The 22,688-nt window shown below is 43.7% G+C and overlaps 2 protein-coding genes across 2 annotated transcripts; both read left to right on the top strand.

The window, feature by feature from the left end:
• Nucleotides 1-4,903: 4,903 nt before the first annotated feature.
• LOC115552658 (fibrinogen-like protein 1) lies at nt 4,904-10,444 on the top strand. The gene is made up of 7 exons (XM_030368934.1): nt 4,904-5,977; nt 6,370-6,553; nt 7,057-7,216; nt 7,946-8,034; nt 8,391-8,479; nt 8,920-9,110; nt 9,406-10,444. The coding sequence occupies exons 1-7, from the start codon at nt 5,912-5,914 to the stop codon at nt 9,572-9,574; spliced, it is 948 nt and encodes a 315-aa protein (XP_030224794.1). The 5' UTR covers nt 4,904-5,911; the 3' UTR covers nt 9,575-10,444.
• Nucleotides 10,445-15,914: 5,470 nt separating this feature from the next.
• LOC115552657 (fibrinogen-like protein 1) lies at nt 15,915-21,990 on the top strand. The gene is made up of 7 exons (XM_030368933.1): nt 15,915-16,987; nt 17,388-17,571; nt 18,075-18,234; nt 19,441-19,535; nt 19,770-19,858; nt 20,932-21,122; nt 21,420-21,990. Exons 1-7 carry the CDS (start codon nt 16,922-16,924, stop codon nt 21,598-21,600), a joined length of 966 nt encoding a protein of 321 aa, XP_030224793.1. The 5' UTR covers nt 15,915-16,921; the 3' UTR covers nt 21,601-21,990.
• Nucleotides 21,991-22,688: the final 698 nt, after the last annotated feature.

Genomic DNA, 22,688 nt, shown 5'->3' with positions numbered 1-22,688 from the left:
CTAATAAGAACCTCATTGTGGAAAAGGATTGTTTTTTGTATTTTGCGTTGGACAAGTAAACCCTTTAAAAACATCACGTCGTGGTCCGGTGGATTATTATCGTGGATAGTGGATGAGGTATGCGACGAAGGGAAAACGGAGCGTCAAGCTGAAGCTTCACATTAGAAACATTGTTGGCCGTACATTAGTCAAAAAAGGTATGGTGAAAAAGTACATGGGCATAAATGGAATTTCTTCAATTTCTTGTGTTCAATGTTCAATGTGTTATATACATGGTAGGTACGGTATGACCACCTTAAATAATACAGTCAATATCCCGCTCAATATCATTTAATCTGTCATTGTCTATTTTTCGAAAATAAAAATAGTTTAAAAAAGAAATGCCTCGTAAATGTGCAATGATAAACTGCACTTACAGTGGAAACGGATTGTCCGTCTTTTCGTTTCCCAAGGACAGAAAAAGGTAACGTTCTTGCTTGCTCCTGTATGAATGGTCATAGGCTACCTGAGGCTGCACCTGGTAAGGAAAGTGGCGCTGGAGCCCGGGTAATATCGCACATGGCTTATTCAAGTTGCGCGCTAGACATTCTCTAAAGTGTCGAGACTCAAGCACTTAACTTACCTTAACCGATTGTTCCATAGAAATGGTTAGTTAACGATTTAACAACTTCAACATCTGCTATTACAGTCGTTATTTTTTTGTAGGACTTGGGCTAATGACCTTGCACAGAGGGAAAACCATCTACACCACTTGTCATTGATTTCTATGCATTCACTGATCTTTACAGATGGGTTTGTTTTAAGCCATTGAATACAATTGCTCTGCCTGCCATGCAACACATTATAAGCTACACATGTTTGTTAAATGAGAAATATGGTCTGGGTCACATTGAAACAGTAACAGTTGTATAACAGTAATTGTACAAACATTATACCAACATTGCAACAGGCAATTTTATTCAAACATCACACTAACAAGAACACAATAAGAACAGTAACTAATAAAAAAAAAAGAGAAATTATTTAACAACACTGAACATACTGAACAGAGGCAGGGGAAAAGGACAGAGGAAGAAGACTTGTCCGTTGTCACAGCATCAAGGTCCGACTGTAGAGATCAAGAAAGGAAGAGGCATGAGGAGAACAACAGAACACTGCTCTCTAGCAGATTGTTTACTGATGTAAACTAAATTGATGCAGTCTTAAAATTATGATTCTAATCCAGGTTTCTATTTTAGGAGAAAGAAATGGCTCATAATCGTTGCGGGTAAAGGGAAGTGCTTTAGAAACTGCCGTAAAGCAGTACCTCTGACAGTATTACAGTGTGTGACGTCATCGCATGTTTTTAACGCCTTTTTAGAACAGATACGTGACCTTAAAAAGTGCAATATTCAGCTGAGTTTATTATCTTAGCCCCACCCTTTGATAGAAACTTTCAAATTACTTGACAAAAAATTACATCGTGAGAAAAGTGGATTCTGAGGATAAAACCCCGTTGGCTCCCATTCATTCTGGACTCGCCTACGAGCGCCCCGCGTGGTCAAAGATTATTACTGCAACCAGTCCAGAAAACCGGAACTAGATCCTGGAATTTCGACAGTGAACAGCTAGACTAGAACTATGACAAAAGTTCTCTTTTCACCAGAGTATAAAATCCGAACCCGACAAAGTCTATTCATAATATTGTAATGACCACGGAAGAGGCAGAGAATGAAGTGATTAGACAGCTTATTAGATACCTAATAAACCGAACTTGGAACACGCAAGACCGGTCACCATAGCAACGCTGGTAAACAAACCCTCGGAGCTCGGCTTTTGGCCGAGTTTTATACCACCAGCCTCTGTGCTCCCGCTACTGCTTGCCGCCGCCATTGTTATGAATTTAAACGATTGGCGACTAGCGTTCTGGTGCATATTTACCGCCACGACTGGAGTGAGAGTGGGGGGGGGGGGACATTTTGAAGTCGATTTCGTCGACTAGTCGTCCCGGCTCTAGCCCAGCCTCTCCAACCCCCGGCTGCTTCTGCTCAATGATCGGCTCGTGATTATTCTCTCTGTACACGCACACGTGCATAGCCTTTCACAGTACAACCTCATGGGCTTTGACGAACGATGGTGAACACTCGGGTCTGAGGAAGGCAGTAGCGTCGACGAAGAGGAGGAGGATGAAGGGCACACGTTTTGAGCCAACTGAATTTGCTTGTTGTTTTCCGGAGTGCAAACGCTGAAGGGGAACCTGATTAAGTTTAGTTAAGAACATTGTATCAGCAGGTCACACTATACTGAGCCAAGAATAATTCTGAAAATGTTAATAGTCATATTCCAGCCAAAAATAAATGCAACGACCAGTGCAAATGAAGCCTAGCTTTTCATATGCCACCTCTGATCATTCTTGTCGATTGCAGCAGATTTATTTTCTCTCAATGTTCTCAAGGTCAACGTGTCATCTGTGCAGTGCAGGCAAAAGGATTGTATAGATAATGGGGTGTTCACCTCAATGTAACAAAATTACAATCTGTGAACGCATCTGTAATCTATATCAATATATTGACAATACGTAGGCCTATACATTTGACAAACTTTCGAAACATGGTTTGAGCAAAAATGTTTGCTTGTTCAAGCGACAATATGTATCCTCCCTCCACCTAGAGGAGATGGACGCCCGGGTGGATAGCAATAAAACAACAGCCCTCAGCAGCAGATGATTGATATGGGACCCCCCGGCCCCCTGCCCTGTCCAGACCGCCGCCCAGGCTCTGTGAAGGAACACTATGTGGTCTGGAAGTGATGGAATAATATTAGAAGTTAAGGATCAGTTATCTTCCAGTACTTCTTTTTAAAAACCCTTCAGATTAACTTTAAATATGCTTTAGAAGAAGGAGAGGGCGAGCATGTGGAGGAGAGGAGGAAAACAAAGAGGAAGAAAGAAGGACTTGAACTGAGAAAAGGGTAGGAAACATAAAATGTGGGGAGCATATGGCGTCCATTACGGGGGACATGTCCCCCCCACTATTTGAAAATGTGCAAACCAATTGCGACTGAAAGAATCCCCACATACTCAAACGAAATCGTCGAGTATAAAATCATGCGATAGGCGCGCACGAAGACATAATTTATTAGATAGGCCTACCTAATAAACCGTTGGAACACACAAGACCGGAACCCATAGCAACGCCGGTAAACAAACCCCGACTCCCGAGAAGAACAATCCCTTTGAGCTCCCATGGACATAATAAAGGTGAGCTCCCCGCGCTACGGCCATCCGGAGGCGCACAGAGCTTTTGGGCGTGATATTATCTATACAATTATATTATATTATATACTATTATATATAGAGCTCCGAGAGTCGCAAACGGCAACAATCACTTTCTTCTCCATGCTTCAGTTCACCCCGGACTGCTCTGCACTGAGTTTGACGGTTGAACGCTGATTGGCTGTTACGTTACACATGTCATTCAGTGGCCACGCTGTTGAACGCTGATTGGCTGTCATCACGCGAAATTCGTGTCAAAGTTGAAATATTTCAGCTCGAGCGAATTTGTCGCGCCACAAATCCTCGTGAACGCGCTCGCCTGTGCGCGGCGAAAGTGTGGCGCGACAAATCAAAACAAATCGCCCGATACGCGTCTATACGTTCACTTCGTATGGGATCCTGTTGCCCCGTCGCGTTTGGTGTGAACGCACTGGAGAAGTTTCAAGATAGACAGCCAAAATTGACATTTTTATTCAGAAAATAGCCGGTCCTTTTGCTTCCTGTAAATAGCATGTTTGTGACACGATATGGATGCATCATCTAGCCTGCATGTGGAGGGCCACATAAGGTAAGAAATTGGTTTACGTAAACTTTGCTGCTGGTTCTGTTTGCTCGTGATGGCCTGCTGGCCAAAGGTTATCCACGGTCCTAAGCGATTGTGATCTGATTCTGGTTGGTGCTCCAGCTAGTATGCATTGTATAGATTGCAGCCAGTAGCAGCTACACATGGTGCGATTGCTATGCCAATGTGGTTATAGTTGTTTTGTCTGATTGAGATATGTGACGACTTGGAGCCTGGTAGGCCTTTCCTGACATAAATATGTTCTCGCATAACCTGTGTGATTATCCTAAACTGTAGGGGATTTTATTTGCGGGCCATTTGCTTATGATGTTGCAACGAGTGAAGTCTACATTGGTCCTTCGCAAGTGTTTACTGGTGGTCAGGATTAGGCGGATGCAATTCTCCTCTGGGCGCTTGTTTTTATTTTTTATTTTTTATGCAGCATAACATATGCTACCAGCAGCCCTTGCTCGTCTTCAATAGGCTGATGCTCAGTACCTCGTTTCATTTCGTACCCCCTTTACAGTCTGGCATTGTTTGTCTGGTAAACTTTGTTGATGTCAAGATAAGTGTTAAATTGCCAACACTGTTCTTTGTCCTGTGTGTATTAGTATTACATATCCCGAGCCAATACCCTGGTGTTTCCAACGCCGTTTTGCAAAACAAGCCAAAACACAAACTGTGTTTTCAACTAATTTCAACTAATAGGATTTTCAACACCTGACTATACGCTAGCCGCGTTTACATGGCACATCTGATCCGCATAGATCTGTTCCTAAAATGTGTTCCGAATGTACTGTATACTTAAGCATTAGATCACGCCAGGCTGCGGTATGTGCTCATTATACCACTGTTAAGGGGCGTTGTCTGGCCCCGACGCGCAGCGGAGGGCCGGCGACCCCCTTCATAGTGGTATAATGAGCACAGACTTATTGGACTCTGGGGATGGATGGGTGAACTAGCCATCTCCAAACACACTATGAGACATGACTCAGTCATGTCTCATAGTCATGTCAATAGTCAATCAACCTCCGGATAATACGTTTTCCATTACCACCATCCAGGTCCTTGGAGTAAAAGTCACCTTGATTGATTGTGGCAGCAACCTAGGGGGCAGCGTGCATATTTAAGATTTGGATTAATCGTTCTGGTCATTGCAACATTTATTTGAGTGCTGTGTATTTTAATGTTTTGCGTCTATAACCTTCACCTATCATTCCTGATAGCCAGCTTATTAGAATGAAATTAAGCATTAACTTCAAATCCATTATGATCAATAATGCTGAAATGTTTCCTGAATCCCTTGCTCCAATGAAATGTTCACAGACATGTGAGTGATGTGTTTACCAGAAGCAACCGTTGGTACCTGGGTCAGTAGTTTGGCTGAAGGAATGGAAAGTCTGTCCACAGCTGGCATTTGGAGGAGGAGGGAGGGAACAGTAGACTGATGCGAGGGAATGTAATGTTTTTGCAATAACACCAAATAAAGGATTTTTGTGGTGTTGAGCAATATTTGTCTGAACGCCTGATGAATTAACAATTATTTTACGTCCAGACCATCCTCACTTACCCTAAGATGTTTGAACTTATAACGTCTTGTGAGCAATAATATTCCATCCATTCCTTGAGCAAGGCACACTTTTTATTGTTGCACACTCACACACAAAGCTGTCATCTCCCTGTGTTTGAGTAGTAGAGCAAGGGGAACGGACAGTGAAGACACGCTCTCTATCTTTCCCTTCTGTTCTGTTGTAATGCAAAGCACATCCTCCCATCACTGGTTCAGAACCGCTCTCCTGAACCAGCTCGCCCCAGTTCTGATTTATCGCCGTGAACAATCCGGTATTCCTTCAGTTCTCCTGCTACCTCGTAGAGAGGAACACCTTCATCTCAGAACATTGCTTCTCCCTGGAACAAAGACACCAAGGCGGATTAAATGGACTTATACACTGCATTTACACAAAATACGTCAAGGATTGACTGAACAGAAACTTTGAGTTTACTCATTAGAACTGCATAGTTTCAACAGGAAAACCCACAGGCGCTCTTATTTGTACTGGTGCACTGTTGTACTGCTGGGACTCAGAAGACACGGGATGGCAGGCCGGACATGCCTCATCGTAGGAGTGATGCTGTTGGCAGCTGCAGCCCCAGCTCTGGCTGTAAGTATTGCTTTGGATGACATTTTCCCTCATTATTTGATGTGTTTTATGCATAGTATTTATGTATTACTCCAACAAGGCAATGCAATCTGACACTCACGACTGCATTGAGGTCGTATTATGAATATGTCGGTTTATACATGCAAACATTCTGTATAATTTTAGCATAAACTGCTAAATGGAATCAAATGAAAAAGTGTTATCCATCTCTCTTTAAGAATTATTAAATAGCTATCAAAATAAAATAGACTGTATAATTGCTGTGTGTCTTTTCATGTGGGTGAATATATGATCACGTGTGTGTGTGTGTGTGTGTGTGTGTGTGTGTGTGTGTGTGTGTGTGTGTGTGTGTGTGTGTGTGTGTGTGTGCGTGTGCGTGTGCGTGTGAGTAGACTCCAGACAGTTGTGCCGAGGAGCTGGCCCTGCTTGAGGCACGGGAGCGGTTCCTGAAGAGCCGAGTGCAGAAACAGGAGGTTCTCCTGAACAGGTTGCAGCTGCTAAGCCGGCCCCAGACCCCCCACAAGGACCAGACCCCGGCACAGGGGGACCCGGCTGCTGGGGACCCCCCTCGCAGAGGTTAGGGGATCCTGCTGCATCCTTAACCCCCGACCAAACCCTTTACCGCAGTGTACTTGTTACAGTGGGATTTGTACGTATTGTGACGAGCAACGAAACAACCTGTTACATGTCCGTGATGTTTAATGGCGTTACGGAACAGCCCTAACCCTACGCGTAACGCGCTCTTTCGCCGTAGCGTCTAAACATAACCACACTGTAGAGACATCCTTTTCCATAACGTTGTGACATATTAAGTAAATGCTGATACATGCCGCTACATTGCGTATTACCCAGCACTTAAGTTTATCGTCACACTGTAACAGGACAATGTAATGCGAAGTGCAACCCATGTTTTAGTGTAACTACAAAACAATTAACAAATTAATTAAATTAATTAAAAACCCACACCATAAGAAAGAGTGCCCACTGTGTCTGATGAGAAGCTTTCACCCGTCAGATTAAACAATTGGTAAGTTCTGTAAGTAAAAGATGTAACCTCCTCTCTTTGCGTCCTGCTCCAGACTGCGCCGATGTGTTCACCTCTGGTTCCAACTCCAGCGGTCTCTACCGCCTCCGGCCCCGGGGCAGCCCGGCGCCGGTGCAAGCCTACTGCGACATGAGTGACGGGGGGGGGTGGACGGTCGTACAGAGACGGATCGACGGCTCGGAGCTCTTCAACAGGTGCAGTTCTACGTCTCATGAGAGCTCATGACGTGATGTGATTGAGAGGCGACTCACGCCGGCGGGCGTGAGTCTGAGGAGTGAACGTGGAGAGGCTGCGTGTTCTTTTCTGAGGATCGGCTGATCACAGTGTGGTGAAGAACCAATGCTGCCACCTTGGGTACAATCATGTACTCTGCATACATGTATTTTTTATTTCCCAGTGTGTGGGGTAACAGCTGATAGTACGTCGACACACCTTACACCAACTCGTCTTCCGACCCACTTCTATCTCTCCTGAGTCCTGATAGACAGTGCTCAAGCAACCACATACCATGACAAATGTATGGCATTTAGGCCTAGGTGCATTTCAATTGGTTGGATGAGGCTTGGATTTCAGTGTCGGGTTAAATTGTTTGGTAGGCCTAATTAAGGTTCATTGAGTTTAATTGTAAGAGCCGCCATCTTTGGGTTTATGAGGCAGAAACAAGGTTGGAAAAGATGTGTCACTGTGTTGTAAATGCAATGCAGAGGACTGGTGATACATTTAGAATCAAATGTATTGAATGCATTCGTTTTGGTATTTAAAAAAAAAAGCTGAATTTTGGGCTTCCCAGTATGGAAGTCATGTAACATAACAGAAGCAACAACTCATATGACTTCAATCGCATAGTATTAAAATGTTACTAAATGGTGCTTGATTTTGTTATTTTGATCGCTATGACGTTCACTTCCTCCGCTCTCCCTCAGGTCGTGGACTGAGTATAAGAATGGCTTTGGAGACAAGTCTGAAGAGTTCTGGTTTGGAAACGACATCCTACATTACCTCACAGACCAAGGTATATTCATAAATATACCAATGTACCGCTAATAGAATCACTTGGAAAACGACATTCAAGAGTCCACTTTTGCTTTTGGGATGGGATAAATTTAGTGTAATATCACACATTTGTATTATTATAATATACATATATATATATATATATATATATATATATATATATATATATATATATATATATATATATATACACACATTGTGATGATTATGGATATTATTAATAATATTGTGTAAGTTGCTTTCGAGGATAATTGGTTTATTTTGTGTGAGTTCTGAGTGGTTTCCCTTGGTTTAACTATTGATTCTTGTGTTTCAGAAGGTATTTCTAATAATGGCTTGTTCTATGTGAAACAGGGAGCTACTCTGTGAGGATCAACCTGGGAGACTTTGAGGGCAGCCAAAGCTACGCTGAGTACAATGACTTCAAAGTGGGACCTGAGGAGGTGGGATGGATGGTGGATCAATGTGGAAGTGTTGTTTGAAACTATACAATATATACTTCAATATAACAGGGCATGTTGGCTCGGCAGTATGTTTGGGCCGGTTTGTTTCAGCCAAAGCGAATAGATCATTGTATTGATTGTATTGTTCAAACTAAAAAGCCTTGTGGTTATGTCATGTGAGCAAAACTGATTACGTCACAAGTCAATTTAAAAACGTTACATTTCTTTGTTTTACTTGAGCAGTGATTGGCAACGACTGAAGAACGCACATACACTCCATTATTACACAAGACACCTCCATGGTGTCAAAATGGCCGCGCTGTGGTCTGATGGTAGGACGTTGAACTGGTTAAGTACACCTGTGTCTCCGATGCCTCTATGTGCTCATATTCATTTCCATGTAGGCTGCATTTAGACTTCGAACCAATGCTCTTCTGCAGAGCGACTACCTGCTGTCCTTCGGTGCCTACTCGGGCACGGCCGGAGACGCGCTGTCTGGCAACTACCGGACGGGCGTGTCACTTTGGGCCAGCCACCAGGGGGCGAAGTTCACCACGTACGACCGGGACAACGACAACCTCGCCTGGGGGAATTGTGCCCAAGAGGACAAGGGAGGCTGGTGGTTCAATCGGTGAGGAGCTCAGGCCCGGGGCCACTTCCTGGCAAACCATTCAACAAATGAAGTTATGTTTATTTCTCATAATCACAGAGTCATAAAGTCCTGGTTTACAGACCCTGCCTGCAGCTCCCATTTCAGATAACTAGATCTGTTATATGATAGATGGAGGATAGATGTTCCAAATGAACACCAAACAGGCCCATCTAATCCTATTAGGTTAATGCTCATATTTCCCTTATAATGTGTCAAGTTCCCAATCGAGATTTGACCCCTTGTCCAACTCTTCCTCTATCCATCTTCCCTCAAGGTGCCATTCAGCCCATCTTAACGGACTCTACTACCCGAGTGGTCCCTACAGCGCTGTCACTGACGACGGCATTGTATGGGTCACCTGGAGAGGCTGGTGGTATTCTCTCAAGACCACCGTCATGAAGCTGCGACCCGCTGACTTCAAAGAGGACCCCTCAACGACCTGAACGATGTGTAGCCCAGCTGTCCCAAACGATTATTATTTATTTTTTTAATGATTAATCTAGCGATTATTTTTTCGATTAGTCGACTAATCTAACGACTAATTTTACGATTAATCTAACGATTATTACTTCAGTTACCGATTATTTCACATTACTTCATCAATGTAACTTTCCACACAATATGGATATCAAAACATTTGTTGTTAAAATATAGATTAGATTAGATTTCTTTATTGTCCTTGTTGAACAGAGTTAATCAACGAAATTAAGTTTAGAGCATCACCACTGGCATAGTATATAAATATAAATATATTAATAAATAAATAATAGATAAATAAATAAATAAATATCAACATTTATTAAACATTTCTTTAACATGCCACTTTTTTGTGCAATACCATTGTGCAAACACGGCACTTAAATTGTGCAAACTGCAAAATGGTGCATTTTGATGTCACCCTCCCCCGGTGTAACACAGAACGCCAGAGGAAGTATTTTCTTCCTGTGGCCATCAGACTGTTTGATGCATCTACCTCCGGCTGCAGAAGGGACCGTGGAGACACTATGCCCTGAGACCAATGTCACTTTATTTATTTATTTAATTATTTTTACCCAATTTATTTATTTATTTTTTTACACAATTTTCAATTAATCACTTTAGTTAATTTATGCTGCCAACAATTGCTGCTATAATATTTTATCACTTTACCACTTTTATCCAATCGCTCCTTTTCACTTATTTAGTTTGTACTTATTTTATTTCCATCTATTTTATCTATTTTGACTCTAACTCTGTATTACTTACCCACCTTTGTATTGTAACTGTTGCACAATAATTTCCCTCGGAATAAATAAAGCATCTTGAATCTTGAATCTTGAATATGTAGTATCTACATATTCCACGATAGATCGTTGAATTTCAACAGTCAACAGCTAGACTAGAACCAGAGCCCGTCTACGAAGAGCCTGGGCACTCCCTATACGCCCCATTGTACCGATTTTGGTTGTAGTTCCATGAGACATCCACTGGGGCTGATCGCGGGCGAGTCCAGATTGAATGGGAGTCTATGGGGCTAAACGGCTAATTATGCCTCTTTCACCTGCTTGTCGTTGAAATATCGCAAATTTTATTGCAGATTCCGCAAGTTCAATATAGATTATGGTTCAAAAGTCAAATGAGTGAGTACTTATGTCATTTCGATTTCTTACAGTTTGGGCCGTTGTTGGCCATACACGCTAGCATTCTGCTAATGAACGCTGATTGGTCAGGGACGGACTTGCGACTGATTACGACCAGAGACCCCTCTTGACGGCATCTGAAGCTGAAGAGCATTCAGAAACGTGGTAACTCAATTTTTGCGTACTGTATTTATATTTTCCTGCAGGCCCTTTTATTTTTTAGATAACCTCTCTCAATTTCTCTCTCGTTCTCGTACCTCTAATAAGAACCTCATTGTGGAAAAGGATTGTTTTTTGTATTTTGCGTTGGACAAGTAAACCCTTTAAAAACATCACGTCGTGGTCCGGTGGATTATTATCGTGGATAGTGGATGAGGTATGCGACGAAGGGAAAACGGAGCGTCAAGCTGAAGCTTCACATTAGAAACATTGTTGGCCGTACATTAGTCAAAAAAGGTATGGTGAAAAAGTACATGGGCATAAATGGAATTTCTTCAATTTCTTGTGTTCAATGTTCAATGTGTTATATACATGGTAGGTACGGTATGACCACCTTAAATAATACAGTCAATATCCCGCTCAATATCATTTAATCTGTCATTGTCTATTTTTCGAAAATAAAAATAGTTTAAAAAAGAAATGCCTCGTAAATGTGCAATGATAAACTGCACTTACAGTGGAAACGGATTGTCCGTCTTTTCGTTTCCCAAGGACAGAAAAAGGTAACGTTCTTGCTTGCTCCTGTATGAATGGTCATAGGCTACCTGAGGCTGCACCTGGTAAGGAAAGTGGCGCTGGAGCCCGGGTAATATCGCACATGGCTTATTCAAGTTGCGCGCTAGACATTCTCTAAAGTGTCGAGACTCAAGCACTTAACTTACCTTAACCGATTGTTCCATAGAAATGGTTAGTTAACGATTTAACAACTTCAACATCTGCTATTACAGTCGTTATTTTTTTGTAGGACTTGGGCTAATGACCTTGCACAGAGGGAAAACCATCTACACCACTTGTCATTGATTTCTATGCATTCACTGATCTTTACAGATGGGTTTGTTTTAAGCCATTGAATACAATTGCTCTGCCTGCCATGCAACACATTATAAGCTACACATGTTTGTTAAATGAGAAATATGGTCTGGGTCACATTGAAACAGTAACAGTTGTATAACAGTAATTGTACAAACATTATACCAACATTGCAACAGGCAATTTTATTCAAACATCACACTAACAAGAACACAATAAGAACAGTAACTAATAAAAAAAAAAGAGAAATTATTTAACAACACTGAACATACTGAACAGAGGCAGGGGAAAAGGACAGAGGAAGAAGACTTGTCCGTTGTCACAGCATCAAGGTCCGACTGTAGAGATCAAGAAAGGAAGAGGCATGAGGAGAACAACAGAACACTGCTCTCTAGCAGATTGTTTACTGATGTAAACTAAATTGATGCAGTCTTAAAATTATGATTCTAATCCAGGTTTCTATTTTAGGAGAAAGAAATGGCTCATAATCGTTGCGGGTAAAGGGAAGTGCTTTAGAAACTGCCGTAAAGCAGTACCTCTGACAGTATTACAGTGTGTGACGTCATCGCATGTTTTTAACGCCTTTTTAGAACAGATACGTGACCTTAAAAAGTGCAATATTCAGCTGAGTTTATTATCTTAGCCCCACCCTTTGATAGAAACTTTCAAATTACTTGACAAAAAATTACATCGTGAGAAAAGTGGATTCTGAGGATAAAACCCCGTTGGCTCCCATTCATTCTGGACTCGCCTACGAGCGCCCCGCGTGGTCAAAGATTATTACTGCAACCAGTCCAGAAAACCGGAACTAGATCCTGGAATTTCGACAGTGAACAGCTAGACTAGAACTATGACAAAAGTTCTCTTTTCACCAGAGTATAAAATCCGAACCCGACAAAGTCTATTCATAATATTGTAATGACCACGGAAGAGGCAGAGAATGAAGTGATTAGACAGCTTATTAGATACCTAATAAACCGAACTTGGAACACGCAAGACCGGTCACCATAGCAACGCTGGTAAACAAACCCTCGGAGCTCGGCTTTTGGCCGAGTTTTATACCACCAGCCTCTGTGCTCCCGCTACTGCTTGCCGCCGCCATTGTTATGAATTTAAACGATTGGCGACTAGCGTTCTGGTGCATATTTACCGCCACGACTGGAGTGAGAGTGGGGGGGGGGGGGACATTTTGAAGTCGATTTCGTCGACTAGTCGTCCCGGCTCTAGCCCAGCCTCTCCAACCCCCGGCTGCTTCTGCTCAATGATCGGCTCGTGATTATTCTCTCTGTACACGCACACGTGCATAGCCTTTCACAGTACAACCTCATGGGCTTTGACGAACGATGGTGAACACTCGGGTCTGAGGAAGGCAGTAGCGTCGACGAAGAGGAGGAGGATGAAGGGCACACGTTTTGAGCCAACTGAATTTGCTTGTTGTTTTCCGGAGTGCAAACGCTGAAGGGGAACCTGATTAAGTTTAGTTAAGAACATTGTATCAGCAGGTCACACTATACTGAGCCAAGAATAATTCTGAAAATGTTAATAGTCATATTCCAGCCAAAAATAAATGCAACGACCAGTGCAAATGAAGCCTAGCTTTTCATATGCCACCTCTGATCATTCTTGTCGATTGCAGCAGATTTATTTTCTCTCAATGTTCTCAAGGTCAACGTGTCATCTGTGCAGTGCAGGCAAAAGGATTGTATAGATAATGGGGTGTTCACCTCAATGTAACAAAATTACAATCTGTGAACGCATCTGTAATCTATATCAATATATTGACAATACGTAGGCCTATACATTTGACAAACTTTCGAAACATGGTTTGAGCAAAAATGTTTGCTTGTTCAAGCGACAATATGTATCCTCCCTCCACCTAGAGGAGATGGACGCCCGGGTGGATAGCAATAAAACAACAGCCCTCAGCAGCAGATGATTGATATGGGACCCCCCGGCCCCCTGCCCTGTCCAGACCGCCGCCCAGGCTCTGTGAAGGAACACTATGTGGTCTGGAAGTGATGGAATAATATTAGAAGTTAAGGATCAGTTATCTTCCAGTACTTCTTTTTAAAAACCCTTCAGATTAACTTTAAATATGCTTTAGAAGAAGGAGAGGGCGAGCATGTGGAGGAGAGGAGGAAAACAAAGAGGAAGAAAGAAGGACTTGAACTGAGAAAAGGGTAGGAAACATAAAATGTGGGGAGCATATGGCGTCCATTACGGGGGACATGTCCCCCCCACTATTTGAAAATGTGCAAACCAATTGCGACTGAAAGAATCCCCACATACTCAAACGAAATCGTCGAGTATAAAATCATGCGATAGGCGCGCACGAAGACATAATTTATTAGATAGGCCTACCTAATAAACCGTTGGAACACACAAGACCGGAACCCATAGCAACGCCGGTAAACAAACCCCGACTCCCGAGAAGAACAATCCCTTTGAGCTCCCATGGACATAATAAAGGTGAGCTCCCCGCGCTACGGCCATCCGGAGGCGCACAGAGCTTTTGGGCGTGATATTATCTATACAATTATATTATATTATATACTATTATATATAGAGCTCCGAGAGTCGCAAACGGCAACAATCACTTTCTTCTCCATGCTTCAGTTCACCCCGGACTGCTCTGCACTGAGTTTGACGGTTGAACGCTGATTGGCTGTTACGTTACACATGTCATTCAGTGGCCACGCTGTTGAACGCTGATTGGCTGTCATCACGCGAAATTCGTGTCAAAGTTGAAATATTTCAGCTCGAGCGAATTTGTCGCGCCACAAATCCTCGTGAACGCGCTCGCCTGTGCGCGGCGAAAGTGTGGCGCGACAAATCAAAACAAATCGCCCGATACGCGTCTATACGTTCACTTCGTATGGGATCCTGTTGCCCCGTCGCGTTTGGTGTGAACGCACTGGAGAAGTTTCAAGATAGACAGCCAAAATTGACATTTTTATTCAGAAAATAGCCGGTCCTTTTGCTTCCTGTAAATAGCATGTTTGTGACACGATATGGATGCATCATCTAGCCTGCATGTGGAGGGCCACATAAGGTAAGAAATTGGTTTACGTAAACTTTGCTGCTGGTTCTGTTTGCTCGTGATGGCCTGCTGGCCAAAGGTTATCCACGGTCCTAAGCGATTGTGATCTGATTCTGGTTGGTGCTCCAGCTAGTATGCATTGTATAGATTGCAGCCAGTAGCAGCTACACATGGTGCGATTGCTATGCCAATGTGGTTATAGTTGTTTTGTCTGATTGAGATATGTGACGACTTGGAGCCTGGTAGGCCTTTCCTGACATAAATATGTTCTCGCATAACCTGTGTGATTATCCTAAACTGTAGGGGATTTTATTTGCGGGCCATTTGCTTATGATGTTGCAACGAGTGAAGTCTACATTGGTCCTTCGCAAGTGTTTACTGGTGGTCAGGATTAGGCGGATGCAATTCTCCTCTGGGCGCTTGTTTTTATTTTTTATTTTTTATGCAGCATAACATATGCTACCAGCAGCCCTTGCTCGTCTTCAATAGGCTGATGCTCAGTACCTCGTTTCATTTCGTACCCCCTTTACAGTCTGGCATTGTTTGTCTGGTAAACTTTGTTGATGTCAAGATAAGTGTTAAATTGCCAACACTGTTCTTTGTCCTGTGTGTATTAGTATTACATATCCCGAGCCAATACCCTGGTGTTTCCAACGCCGTTTTGCAAAACAAGCCAAAACACAAACTGTGTTTTCAACTAATTTCAACTAATAGGATTTTCAACACCTGACTATACGCTAGCCGCGTTTACATGGCACATCTGATCCGCATAGATCTGTTCCTAAAATGTGTTCCGAATGTACTGTATACTTAAGCATTAGATCACGCCAGGCTGCGGTATGTGCTCATTATACCACTGTTAAGGGGCGTTGTCTGGCCCCGACGCGCAGCGGAGGGCCGGCGACCCCCTTCATAGTGGTATAATGAGCACAGACTTATTGGACTCTGGGGATGGATGGGTGAACTAGCCATCTCCAAACACACTATGAGACATGACTCAGTCATGTCTCATAGTCATGTCAATAGTCAATCAACCTCCGGATAATACGTTTTCCATTACCACCATCCAGGTCCTTGGAGTAAAAGTCACCTTGATTGATTGTGGCAGCAACCTAGGGGGCAGCGTGCATATTTAAGATTTGGATTAATCGTTCTGGTCATTGCAACATTTATTTGAGTGCTGTGTATTTTAATGTTTTGCGTCTATAACCTTCACCTATCATTCCTGATAGCCAGCTTATTAGAATGAAATTAAGCATTAACTTCAAATCCATTATGATCAATAATGCTGAAATGTTTCCTGAATCCCTTGCTCCAATGAAATGTTCACAGACATGTGAGTGATGTGTTTACCAGAAGCAACCGTTGGTACCTGGGTCAGTAGTTTGGCTGAAGGAATGGAAAGTCTGTCCACAGCTGGCATTTGGAGGAGGAGGGAGGGAACAGTAGACTGATGCGAGGGAATGTAATGTTTTTGCAATAACACCAAATAAAGGATTTTTGTGGTGTTGAGCAATATTTGTCTGAACGCCTGATGAATTAACAATTATTTTACGTCCAGACCATCCTCACTTACCCTAAGATGTTTGAACTTATAACGTCTTGTGAGCAATAATATTCCATCCATTCCTTGAGCAAGGCACACTTTTTATTGTTGCACACTCACACACAAAGCTGTCATCTCCCTGTGTTTGAGTAGTAGAGCAAGGGGAACGGACAGTGAAGACACGCTCTCTATCTTTCCCTTCTGTTCTGTTGTAATGCAAAGCACATCCTCCCATCACTGGTTCAGAACCGCTCTCCTGAACCAGCTCGCCCCAGTTCTGATTTATCGCCGTGAACAATCCGGTATTCCTTCAGTTCTCCTGCTACCTCGTAGAGAGGAACACCTTCATCTCAGAACATTGCTTCTCCCTGGAACAAAGACACCAAGGCGGATTAAATGGACTTATACACTGCATTTACACAAAATACGTCAAGGATTGACTGAACAGAAACTTTGAGTTTACTCATTAGAACTGCATAGTTTCAACAGGAAAACCCACAGGCGCTCTTATTTGTACTGGTGCACTGTTGTACTGCTGGGACTCAGAAGACACGGGATGGCAGGCCGGACATGCCTCATCGTAGGAGTGATGCTGTTGGCAGCTGCAGCCCCAGCTCTGGCTGTAAGTATTGCTTTGGATGACATTTTCCCTCATTATTTGATGTGTTTTATGCATAGTATTTATGTATTACTCCAACAAGGCAATGCAATCTGACACTCACGACTGCATTGAGGTCGTATTATGAATATGTCGGTTTATACATGCAAACATTCTGTATAATTTTAGCATAAACTGCTAAATGGAATCAAATGAAAAAGTGTTATCCATCTCTCTTTAAGAATTATTAAATAGCTATCAAAATAAAATAGACTGTATAATTGCTGTGTGTCTTTTCATGTGGGTGAATATATGATCACGTGTGTGTGTGTGTGTGTGTGTGTGTGTGTGTGTGTGTGTGTGTGTGTGTGTGTGTGTGTGTGTGTGTGTGTGTGCGTGTGCGTGTGCGTGTGCGTGTGAGTAGACTCCAGACAGTTGTGCCGAGGAGCTGGCCCTGCTTGAGGCACGGGAGCGGTTCCTGAAGAGCCGAGTGCAGAAACAGGAGGTTCTCCTGAACAGGTTGCAGCTGCTAAGCCGGCCCCAGACCCCCCACAAGGACCAGACCCCGGCACAGGGGGACCCGGCTGCTGGGGACCCCCCTCGCAGAGGTTAGGGGATCCTGCTGCATCCTTAACCCCCGACCAAACCCTTTACCGCAGTGTACTTGTTACAGTGGGATTTGTACGTATTGTGACGAGCAACGAAACAACCTGTTACATGTCCGTGATGTTTAATGGCGTTACGGAACAGCCCTAACCCTACGCGTAACGCGCTCTTTCGCCGTAGCGTCTAAACATAACCACACTGTAGAGACATCCTTTTCCATAACGTTGTGACATATTAAGTAAATGCTGATACATGCCGCTACATTGCGTATTACCCAGCACTTAAGTTTATCGTCACACTGTAACAGGACAATGTAATGCGAAGTGCAACCCATGTTTTAGTGTAACTACAAAACAATTAACAAATTAATTAAATTAATTAAAAACCCACACCATAAGAAAGAGTGCCCACTGTGTCTGATGAGAAGCTTTCACCCGTCAGATTAAACAATTGGTAAGTTCTGTAAGTAAAAGATGTAACCTCCTCTCTTTGCGTCCTGCTCCAGACTGCGCCGATGTGTTCACCTCTGGTTCCAACTCCAGCGGTCTCTACCGCCTCCGGCCCCGGGGCAGCCCGGCGCCGGTGCAAGCCTACTGCGACATGAGTGACGGGGGGGGGTGGACGGTCGTACAGAGACGGATCGACGGCTCGGAGCTCTTCAACAGGTGCAGTTCTACGTCTCATGAGAGCTCATGACGTGATGTGATTGAGAGGCGACTCACGCCGGCGGGCGTGAGTCTGAGGAGTGAACGTGGAGAGGCTGCGTGTTCTTTTCTGAGGATCGGCTGATCACAGTGTGGTGAAGAACCAATGCTGCCACCTTGGGTACAATCATGTACTCTGCATACATGTATTTTTTATTTCCCAGTGTGTGGGGTAACAGCTGATAGTACGTCGACACACCTTACACCAACTCGTCTTCCGACCCACTTCTATCTCTCCTGAGTCCTGATAGACAGTGCTCAAGCAACCACATACCATGACAAATGTATGGCATTTAGGCCTAGGTGCATTTCAATTGGTTGGATGAGGCTTGGATTTCAGTGTCGGGTTAAATTGTTTGGTAGGCCTAATTAAGGTTCATTGAGTTTAATTGTAAGAGCCGCCATCTTTGGGTTTATGAGGCAGAAACAAGGTTGGAAAATTTGTGTCACTGTGTTGTAAATGCAATGCTGATCACATTAGTATTGCAAAGGCTTTTGGTGAAAAAGCAATTGTCGTTTCCAGTTGTGCTGAACCAAAACAACAGATCCGTCATTTTATAGTCGTTTCATGGTTATTTTCTGAGAAAAAATAGGAATCTTTGGAAAAACAACTTTTTTGTTAGATTTGAGATTCTCCGTTCATCCGCCGTGCCAGTAGCACCGTATCTAATGCTCTGATGCCTCTGCTCTTTTGCTCTTATCTTCAAACTATGCTGTCTTTAAATATCACAAAATGACAAGTTGAACCCGAGTTCAGGAGGAGGGTTACACATCAACAGGGAACTATTATCTCCTTTCAGCTCAGGACTTTTAATGAAGTGTAGACCTTCTGATGGGCTTGTGTCTGTTCTAAATGACAGCAGTACACTGATTCACCGCACAGCATCGCATTTAATGGATTTACAACCACTAGTTAACCAAATTACCCTATTTATCACAGGACTGGTGATACATTTACAATCAAATGTATAAAATACATTAGTTTTGGTATTTTTGAACGTTGCTGGACTCTGGGACCAGGTACCGCTACCCAGTATGGAAGTCATGTAACATAACAGAAGCAACAACTCAAATGACTTCAATCGCATAGGATTAAAATGTTACTAAATGGTGCTTGTTTTTGTTATTTTGATCGCTATGACGTTCACTTCCTCCGTCCCCCCTCAGGTCGTGGACTGAGTATAAGAATGGCTTTGGAGACAAGTCAGGGGCCGGAGAGTTCTGGTTTGGAAACGAAAACCTACATTACCTTACAGACCAAGGTATATTTATGTATATGTGTATATATAGATAGATGGTTGGATGGATGGATGGATGGATAGATGGATAGATACACACACATTATGATGATTATGGATATTATTAATAATATTGTGTAAGTTGCTTTCGAGGATAATTGGTTTATTTTGTGTGGGTTCTGAGTGGTTTCCCTTGGTTTAACTATTGATTCTTGTGTTTCAGAATGTATTTCTAATGGCTTGTTCTATGTGAAACAGGGAACTACTCTGTGAGGATCATCCTGGGAGACTTTGAGGGCAGCCAAAGCTACGCTGAGTACAATGACTTCAGGGTGGGACCTGAGGAGGTGGGATGGATGGTGGATTAATGTAGAAGTGTTGTATGAAAATATACAATATATTTAACCAATAGATCACGACAGGCTGTGGTATGTGCTCATTATACCACTGTTAAGGGGCGTTGTCCGGCCCCGACACGCAGCGGAGGGCCGGCGACCCCCTTCACAGTGGTATAATGAGCACATGCCACTGACTGAAGTGATCTATTGCTTTTATACAACGGTTACTGTTATGGCGAAACGAAAGTCATCGACACACTACATTTAAAAAGAAACCAAGAAAGTCAAAATAGCCGTTTTTATTAAAGACTACCAAAAAGTAGTCCCTCCTGGCTGCCGCTATGCATCGACGGTCGCTATGCAACACACTTTAGCGTCCCTCCGAGAGAAGGCTCCGATAGAGCGGTTCGCAGGCAATTTATCCTATGGAGCAGTTCACTCGCCGTGTGCCTAAGCTTTCGTTAGTCCCTCCATCGCCTTGCTCACTCCCGGAGTAACAACATTTACACCCTCTCCATAATCCAACACATGTTTTACTTTGTAACTGTTTCTATTTCCAGGCGCGGAGTGATATGCAAACTTTCACAAAATGATCGGGCGTCATAGCAGTTATGTATACGCTCATTATACAACAGTTGGGAACCAATCAGATCGCTGGATTTAGGTCCCCCGTTGTATAAACTTCAATATAACAGGGCATGTTGGCTCGGCAGTATATGTTTGGGCCGGTTTGTTTCAGCCAAAGCGAATAGATCATTGTATTGATTGTATTGTTCAAACTAAAAAGCCTTGTGGTTATGTCATGTGAGCAAAACTGATTACCTCACAAGTCAATTTAAAAACGCTTGTCAAGTATTACATTTGTTTTACTTGAGCAGTGATTGGCAACGATTGAAGAACGCACCTACACTCCATTATTAAACAAGAAACCTCCGTGGTGACAATTCAAAATGGCGGCGCTGTGGTCTGATGGTTGGACGTTGAACTGGTTAAAAGTACACCTGTGTCTCCGATGCCTCTATGTGCTCATATGCATTTCCATGTAGGCTGCATTTAGACTTCGAACCAATGCTCTTCTGCAGAGCGACTACCTGCTGTCCTTCGGAGCCTACTCGGGCACGGCCGGAGACGCGCTGTCTGGCAACTACCAGGTGGGCGTGTCCGGTTGGGCCAGCCACCAGGGGGCGAAGTTCAGCACGTACGACCGGGACAACGACAACTACGCCGGGGGGAATTGTGCCCAAGAGGACAAGGGAGGCTGGTGGTTCAATCGGTGAGGAGCTCAGGCCCGGGGCCACTTCCTGGCAAACCAGTCAACAAATGAAGTTATGTTTATTTCTCATAATTACAGAGTCATAAAGTCCTGGTTTACAGACCCTGCCTGCAGCTCCCATTTCAGATAACTAGATCTGTTATATGATAGATGGAGGATAGATGTTCCAAATGAACACCAAACAGGCCCATCTAATCCTATTAGGTTAAGGGTCATATTTCCCTTATAATGTGTGTCAAGTTCCCAATCGAGATTTGACCCCTTGTCCAACTCTTCCTCTATCCATCTTCCCTCAAGGTGCCATTCAGCCCATCTTAACGGACTCTACTACCCGAGTGGTCCCTACAGCGCTGTCACTGACGACGGCATTGTATGGGTCACCTGGAGAGGCTGGTGGTATTCTCTCAAGACCACCGTCATGAAGCTGCGACCCGCTGACTTCAAAGAGGACCCCCTCTACGACCTGAACGATGTGTAGCCCAGCCTCTCCAACCCCCGGCTGCTTCTGCTCAATGATCGGCTTGTGATGATTCTCTGTACACGCACACGTGCATAGCCTTTCACAGTACAACCTCATGGGCTTGGACGAACGACGGTGAACACTCGGGTCTGAGGAAGGCAGTAGCGTCGAGGAAGAGGATGAAGGGCACATGTTTTGAGCCAACTGCATTTGCTTGTTGTTTAAAAAAGTCTTCCGGAGTGCAAACGCTGAAGGGGAACCTGATTAAGTTTAGTTAAGAACATTGTATCAGCAGGTCACACTATACTGAGCCGAGAATAATTCTGAAAATTTTAAGTCATATTCCAGCCAAAAATAAATGCAACGACCAGTGCAAATAAAGCCAAGCTTTTCATATGCCACCTCTGATCATTCTTGTCGATTGCAGCACAGATTTATTTTCTCTCAATGTTCTCAAGGTCAACGTGTCATCTGTGCAGTGCAGGCAAAAGGATTGTATTGATAATGGGGTGTTCACCTCAATGTAACAAAATGACAATCTGTGCACGCATAATCTTTATCAATATATTGACAATACGTATTGTGGCAACCCGGTCCTTGTTGTTGCCGGGTTCCAGGTACAAACAACGCTTGGCAGTGAGGGTTTAGCCGATCACGGCATTTATTACAGACAACTTAAATGCTATAAGGTACTGGCGGTCCCTAAGGCCTCCGTGGGCCTCTAGGGTAGGGCTGGCTCGGCCCTTTCTGTCTCGTCTCTCGTCGGCCCTTTCCGTCTGCGCCCGAGAGCCTTTTAAAGCCTTTCCCTGGCTGTCCAGCCAGGTGTCTCCCATCCCGCTGATTGGGGGTTCGGTTGATGCTCTCCGTCGCCGGCTGGTGGGTGACGGTGGTATCGGCCATCCCGGACCAACCCTCGGGCTGGTCCGGGCCGAGGTTTAAGTGGCGGGATGCCACAGTATACATTTGACACATCTTCTAAGAACAAAAAATGGAAAACGAAACATGGTTTGTGCAAAAATGTTTGCTTGTCCAGCTGACAATATGTATCCTCTTTCCACCTAGAGGAGATGGACGCCCGGGTGGATGGCAATAAAACAACAGCCCTC

Source organism: Gadus morhua, chromosome 10, assembly GCF_902167405.1.
Source record: "Gadus morhua chromosome 10, gadMor3.0, whole genome shotgun sequence".
NCBI classification, from domain to species: Eukaryota; Metazoa; Chordata; class Actinopteri; order Gadiformes; family Gadidae; genus Gadus; species Gadus morhua.
This window is presented reverse-complemented; position numbering and strand designations above follow the sequence as displayed.